Source organism: Cebus imitator, unplaced genomic scaffold, assembly GCF_001604975.1.
Source record: "Cebus imitator isolate Cc_AM_T3 unplaced genomic scaffold, Cebus_imitator-1.0 Scaffold74, whole genome shotgun sequence".
NCBI lineage: Eukaryota > Metazoa > Chordata > Mammalia > Primates > Cebidae > Cebus > Cebus imitator.
The window spans coordinates 6,045,070-6,053,139 of record NW_016107389.1 but is presented as its reverse complement, the minus strand read 5'-3'; the positions used below and the strand labels follow the sequence as shown (position 1 = coordinate 6,053,139).

Genomic DNA, 8,070 nt, shown 5'->3' with positions numbered 1-8,070 from the left:
ATGTTGACCAGGATGGTCTCGATCTCTTGACCTCGTGATCCACCCGCCTCGGCCTCCCAAAGTGCTGGGATTACAGGCTTGAGCCACCGCACCCGGCCGACATAAAATTTTTGAACAAAACCTTTACGTTAGGTTTGGCTTGATATAAAGAAAAAGGATCCCTTCTCAGCTCTTGGTCCTCCAAGAGGAATGACATGCCAGGTATAACAAATCTACCATTGGGTCAGGTAATTTGCTATTATATGGTTTAGAATTAACTCTTTATTTACTTCCCGGAGGTGGGGAAATTCTCTCTTTGATCTAAGTATTCTGAGTTAATCCTAGGTAAATGTGAATCATTATGTCAATTCCCTATCTCCCGGGTCATCTTAACTTTGTAGCTTAATGACATGAATATATGCAGCAAAAAGACTTTGGTCTAAATATCAAAGTTTATTGAAATAAAATATAATCTATAATAAAAAATACTACAGGTGTTATTCACTGGTTACAGTTTTAAGTATATTAACAAAAACAGCCAACATTTTAATCCAACAATGACACTATTTTTGTGATACAATAACAAACATGGAAGTAAATTTTGAAGAATACTGAATAATTCTGTCAGAAATATTTTATACTTTCCCATCTATGTATGCCTTTTTGGGAATATCCTCCCAAAGTGAAACTTTTGAAACTAAACACATTATTTTTAAGAATTAAGTCATTTTAGAATAATTAGTATTTAAAACAATAAATTCATTTCACAGAAATTCAGCTCAACCCTAAGCTGAGGAGATGGTTTTAGGTATCTTTATTAAAAAAAATGTATTTCAATACACTTTCCTATGAATCTCTAGGGTTGCTATTATTCCTTAATTGAAATTAAAGCTGGTCATAAAGTAAAACAGATGAATTATTTCAAAAGTAAAAAGAGTATTAAGATAGAAAATGAAAGGAGAAAAAAATAGGCACTCATATACAATTTATATATTTAAATGCTTTGAGAACTCAGTAGCCAATCTCGGCCTGGCACAAAAAGATCTTTGATATGTCACAGCAAATTGACCCAATTAGTCCAACAAAAAGTAGAGAAAGAAAACTTGTCTCTCTTCCTTGCTACATTTCAAGATAATTGTCCACTTGCCACTCCTCAAAATATGTGCCTCAATCCAATTGTTCTGCACAATTCAAGGAAAAAGATTCAGATGCACTAGCTTTGGGAAATGACTTTCGGGGTACCTCTGAAGTTTCACAAGCAAACATGATCCATTTTGCTGACTGCTGTGTAGCAGTCATATACCAATCTCCTGTTATGTTGTCCTACTTGTAATGTGTGAATCTGTAACAAGTTGACATTTATTTAGCAAGATAACAAAAACCTCTGAGGGTTTTTCAAAACCTCATCTTTAAAAATCTGTAAAACAAAGATACCCTATGTACCCTGAAAAAAATGCTTATTTCACATAATATGTGAAAAACAATAAAAATTCTGACAAAATTGAGAGACATACAACACAGGTCTTCAAGGATTAAATACCAATGTTAGTCTTAAAATATACTGCAATTATGTTTACAATGTAAGATTTGTTAAAAAATTTTTAAAAACACATTGCATTAGTTAGAACTGCTTTGTAAGGTATTTCAGTTACAAGGCCTATTTTGACAGGTCACTGATTTGAGAACTTTAAAATGGGAATTTCAGTTTCTTATTTTTATTTATTTATTTTTTTGAGACAGTGTCTCATTCTGTTGTTCAGGCTGGAGTACAGTGGGGCAATCTTGGCTCACTGCAACTTCTGCCCTCTGGGTTCAAGCGATTTGCGTGCCTCAACCTCCTGAGTAGTTGGGATTACAGGCATATGCCACCATAGCTGGCTAATTTTTTTTTTTTTTTTTCGAAATTTTTAGTAGAGACAGGGTTTCAGCACGTCGGCCAGGCTGGTCTCAAACTCCTGACCTCAGGTGATCCACCCACCTCAGCATCCCAAAGTGCTGGGATTACAGGCATGAGCCACCGCACCTGGCCAGTTTCTTGACTTTTTATTTACAGCTATAAAATAATTATGAGAGCCGAAGGAGCCAGGATCACCTTCCAAAACATTTATTTTGTGCATCCCTAATTTATGAGGCATTCTTGCTTCTCAAAGCAGGATATTACAGTGCAGATTAAAAGTGGATATTAAAGTTAATGGTGACAAATTATTAAGTAGTGTGAATAAATTCTTAGAATTCCAGATAAAGTAGAGAGACTTAATGGCAGAATAAGAAGTCTACCGGGGTTCAAAACTTAGGTTTTATATTTCTGCCATGGTATCTCAACACTTTCTCTGGGATAGTATCATGGCCTAAAAAACATCTGTATTAGGCAGACAAGTCTAAATCTCCTTTCTTAGGACAACAGGACAAAAATGAACTTGAGGCAATAGTTGGAAGAATTTTACCCTGTTTTTCAAGTTTAATTTTCTTGATATCAGAAAAGTAAAGTTAGAAACTAGAATCCTTCATGTAAAAAATATGTATGCATATCACAATTTATTAAACTCTAATTTCTAACAGCAGAAACACCAGGATTAAGTAAGAACATGCATGAACTAAAATTTAGATAGATATTCAAAATAAGTTAAATTTACCAGAGTCCTGCATTTGGCCTCTCCCATGCCATTATCTCTATTTTGCAATATGTTTTGTTCAGGAAGCCTCTGATTTTAATATTTAAAGTGTCACCTGAGAAGAGTAACCTCAATTCTTCATGTTTTCTCAACAGTTTTAGAAGTGTTGGACATCATTAACAAAAGATAATAAATTATCAGAGAATCTAGGAACTCTAAGATTCTGACGAGTTCCTTTACCATTTTCAGTTACTTTCTAAAAGATATTTAACAACAGATTATCAAATAACATTTTACACTAAAAACACAATTTATATAGCCCTAAAATAATAGTATTTGAGAGATATAAATGAATTCGACCAATGCAAACAAAGTTTATATACTGTATTAGTAATTTGATACTACTGTACTTTATTCTGCGGAGAAAAAGGCAAAGAGAATCTAAATATTTAGATCTTTGAAAGATACTAGAAAAAATAGATTTTTAAATGCTTCTGATACTCCCAAAATACTCTTGATTTTGACTCTATAGTCTATAGAACACAAAAGCAACTGTAAAATGCATTTGGGAAGAGATGATACCATACTCAAAGAAAAGATAATTCTACAAATTTTGACAGCAGTAAGAAAAAAACTGATTTAAGATACATTTTGTTGAGAAAAAAGTGTGCACATTTAAGAACACAGGATGTGTAATATTTGTGATAACTTAAGTCATACTTTGTGCTTATACTATGCCCTGTATTCAGGTGTGCAAAACACTTAACCAAAAAGAGCATCCTTCACATATTTAGAGTACATTGAGGCACAGAAAGTTTGCCCAAGGCAAAATAGGAAGTCAGGTTTTTAGACACAAAATGATCTAGACTTCTTCATGTCCAATTCCTTAAAATACAAATTGTAGACTATTTGTAATGCCTCCATTTTGTTTTTATCAAACATTAGTTACTTTACTATTATGTTTATACATAAGTACTGTGTGATAGGTAATGCCCACAAGCTTTTTATTATGTTTTAAAATAACTAGTGCATGGAACAGGAAAACTTAAATGTAATAAATTTGCTTTTTCCTTTAAACTTAAATAAATGACTTATTTGAGGACAGTTCTGGAAATTCTTGCCTGAATTTTTCTCCAGCAAAATTTTAGATATGTGGTTTACATGTCAACATTAATATACAAACAATTATTTTCTTAAATATTTATTGTCCTTCTAGTTCTTTCCTCTCATGATCTGTCTCTTAGTGAACTGACTGATTCATTGGAAAAAAAAATGCTTTCTGCTGACAAGTGGGATGGGAAAAAGAAAAAAGAAAAAAAATGCTAAGAAGGTTTTGTGCAAGTACAAAATGGTTTATCTTGGGTTCAGTCAACTAGCCTCTGATATTAACTTGCTTAGTTAAGCCAAGATCAAGAAGTATGAGAAAGAACTTGAAACATGAGAAATAAATTTGAAACATAACATGGGATAAGTAGTCAAAATTAGAAATGTGAGACAAAAAAAACAAGACATATTCCAAAGCCTAATCCTAAATTTAAATCTATGCTTCATTCAAGTCTGAAACTGACCTTGAAACATGGAAGACGTTACTTTGCCTAAGCACACTGAACCAGTGTAAAACGAACGCAATTTTAGCTGCCTCATACTGCTTAACGTGTATATATACACATGTATTCTTAAAATGGTGGTTCTTAAATATGAAGGAAAGTTTTGAATTCTTTTGAGAATCTAACAGAGGTCATGAAAACTTGTTCAGAAACACACACACATACAGTAAGTACTTTTAAGTATTGATCATGTACTATGTATCACAGCATTGTGGATGCAATGGCATTAGACATGAAGAAAAATTTTGTATTTTTAATAAAGATTGGTTACTAACCTTAAGGAATAGACTCTGAAAGTAAAAGGAAAATGCAATGACCGCATTTCTTCATTCATCTGCCTCCTTTTCAAATCTAATGATGATCTGATTGCTGCAAATGTATCCCTAATCTAGCCTATAAACAAAACAAAAATAAGTTCTAACTTTTGTTAGCACTGTACATGTAATAATTTTCAAGTATTACAAAATACTGGGAAGGAAAGCCTTTTAATATACCACTATCAAAATCCTATATACCCAAACTAGCAATGAAATGCCTGGATATATAACGTTACCTTGGGCAAAATTTAAGAAAATAAAGACAAAATCATTCTAAATTATTATTATTTTTTTTTTCAGATGGAGTCTTGCTTGCTCTGTTGTCCAGGCTGGCATGCAATGGCATGATCTCAGCTCACTGCAAACTCTGCCTCCTGGTTTCAAGTGATTCTCCTGCCTCAGCCTCCCAAGTAGCTGGGATGACAGGTATCTGCCACTACCCTTGGCTAATTTTGTATTTTTACTAGAGACAGGGTTTTGCTATGTTGGCTAGGCTGGTCTCAAACTCCTGATCTTAGGTGTTATACCTGCCTTGGCCTCCCTAAGTGCTGGGATTACAGGCATGATCTAAATTCTTTATAATCTTCAAGGACATGAATTCAGTATCTCTGAAAACTTTGTTTTAATACAATTGAACATTTCATTCTGCCTCCAACAGTAATCAAAGCAAACATTTATTTTATCATTATTATTCTTGCTATATCCAACTAAATTCCAGGAATGTAAGAGTCTGACTTGGAAGTATTACATAGAAAAAGGCTGAATTAACAAATTAAATTTTTTAGTTTTTCCTTCTAAGTATACATGACATCTACTTATCTGATAGCAGCACTGCTGGTTTTGAGTGAGTTTTGTTTTCTTCCAGAGGGAATGCAGTATGGCAGTATTATCTTTGGAACAAATTAAGAAGATAGTAACAAATAACGAAGAAATACTTCTACACATATATTTTCCGTGGGCAATAAATAGATAAGTATATAATTATGAAAAAATATGCCTCAACTATGCTTTTTAAAATTTCTCAAGGTTTACTGGTTTTTCTTATTAAAATACAATGCAATATCACTACTATCTATCCTGGGAAAAACAAACCCTGAAGTTCGAGTTTCCTCCTTCAGCCAATAGAGTGATATCAAGAGTAAACTTGGATTGAGGTCAACCTGTTTGAGCCAACAGAGAGTTCTGTAGTATATCTGGTTATTTTACTAATGTATACATATTCTAGGTTATTATCAAGATACTCATCAAATATTTTCTATCAAAATTTTATATCCCAAACAGGTTCTTGGATGATTTCTCATGCTACCACAGGAAATTTGAAGAAATAACAAATTGTGTAACAGAATAGACATGCAATATAGAGGACATAAAAGATACAGCTTGACCCTGGATTTTTCCCTTAGAATAATTCCTTCCATAAATAAGACTTTATTTTTACATATAGATTTGTCCTATAACTGCTCTTGGATCATAAAGTTAATGACATAGTTGAAAAAATCTAGACCACAAATTTTTCTGGTCTTTTGTCACGCTAGACCACACACACAAAAAAACATTCTCCAAGTGGATGCTCAGGTCAGATTATGATGCTCTTAAATAAAGCAATTTACTGAAGCTTAGAATGTAAAGAATGCAACTATTTGCAGCAGCAATAGTCTTTCAAAAATGACTAAAACAAACTTTTAAATATAAGGCATATAAAACAGACTATTAAGGATAGTTTTCCAAACTATATCTAGAAATACAGGAAAATATGCATTGCCTCATAATAAAGTTAAATAAATATTATTTCTGAGTTCTATAAACACTCTAAGAGGTTATAGTTTTATTTGGTTCCCATAAGTTAAAAAAACTGATTGCTTTTACATAAATTCCTCCAAAATCCTTCCTACTATCAGATTTTTTTTTTTCTTTTAAGATGAAGTCTTGCCGGGTCACCCAGGCTGGAGTGCAGTGGCGTGATCTCAGCTCACTGCAACCTCCAACTCCTAGGTTCAAGCGATTCTCCGGCCTCAGCATCCCAAGGAGTTGGGATTACAGGCACGTGCCACCAGGCCTGGCTAATTTTTGCATTTTTAGGAGAGACAGGGTTTCACCATGTTGGCCAGGCTGGTCTTGAACTCCTGGTCTCATATGATCCGTCCATCTCAGCCTCCCAAAGTGCTGGGAGCCACTGTGCATGGCCCTCTCAGATTTTTATTAATGTCGTTTCACAAGACACAGAGATTTTCTCTAACTTCCTTTCAGAAATGTGCTTTGTCATTGATTTTAATAAGTATACTTAATTTTCTACCAATGAACATGACTTAAAATTTAAGGTTCAAGGTAATTCTAGAAAAAGGTAGACACTGAACTGCTTTCTACATCCCCATATTTACAAGGCCTAGCATCCACTGTGCTTTCCTCCATACCCTCACTTAATCACATTGTCAATAAATAGTAATTGTGGTCCAGGTTACCTATGATAAAGACTCCAAAATTCCTCAAAATTTTACAATACTACAAAGTCATTTATACTGATTTTGATATGTTATAAGTATTAGTGTTATGTAACTTTTTGCTATTGGAAAAGAAATACAAATCTTTATTTTTGCTATCTAAATTAAATCTAAGCTCCATTTTCAGTTCTCAAGATAATATCTAAAATGTACATTCCTAAATAAAGGTAAAGCTGTTCAAGGGCTGAACTAGTCCAATATACAATTAAGGGTTACTTATTCCTATTATTTTATTTGTTTTTGCTTTTTGAATCCCTATATTAAGACCGTGGTTTCTCATGGATTAGATCATAATTTAACAGTGTAAAGTTTCAGAAACTATTGTGCTAATATTTAGATTTCAGGAAGGAATCAGACTAAATCAATTACCTCCATTCATTGTTAGAACAGAAGATATAATAGCTTACTAACTGATGAGTTATGAATGTCACTATGACACAAAATTTGCTGTGATTTGCTTATCTGGCTACAAGTGCAGTATTTTTTATGGATGACAACACACAGCATTTCCATCTTGTAACATGAAACTCCAGCTCATAAAGAGTGTATTGTGTGACTTGAAAAAGTCTGATTGTAGCTAAGTAACAACTTTCCCCTGAAAAAACATGAACAAAATCCATTGGGAAATCAGGCACAGACGGTATTGATCGATTTTCTTCATTTCCTCCTGTGGTTTTGTTTATCAAGACATATAGGTGGTTCCAACAGAAGCCAACACTTGTTACAAAATAACACAGCTATTTTTTTCCTTTTCTTTTTCTTTATCTTTTTCTCGTGGTTCCTTCCTCTTACGTTCACTATTCCCAGATTGTCTTCCACTTGATGGAGAGGCTTGTGTTGGCTGGCCCTGCTTTAAGAAAAATACACAGGAAGAAATTACTCCAACTATTCTAAGGGACTTATTTATGGTTATCTAGGAGGAAAAACAGTGAAAGGAATCACTGATGATAAAGAAGCTATTGATATACAGATTTGTTATACTGCATGGTATCTGAGCAACGGCCTCTACCATTCTGGATATAATATATTCATTATTCTTTTTTTTTTTTTTTTTTTT

The 8,070-nt window shown here is 33.4% G+C and overlaps 1 protein-coding gene across 2 annotated transcripts in view; it reads right to left on the bottom strand.

Annotated features, from left to right (window-relative positions):
* Positions 1-412: 412 nt before the first annotated feature.
* The window catches only part of MINDY2 (MINDY lysine 48 deubiquitinase 2), a 101,963-nt gene continuing 94,305 nt past the window's right edge, over positions 413-8,070 (bottom strand). The window contains exon 9 of one of the 2 annotated variants that reach the window (XM_017531894.2): positions 413-7,863. In XM_017531894.2, coding sequence (XP_017387383.1) covers positions 7,735-7,863 — 129 coding nt within the window. In that variant the 3' untranslated portion in view covers positions 413-7,734. The remainder of the gene's footprint in view (positions 7,864-8,070) is intronic. The other variant, XM_017531895.2, reaches the window with a different exon arrangement.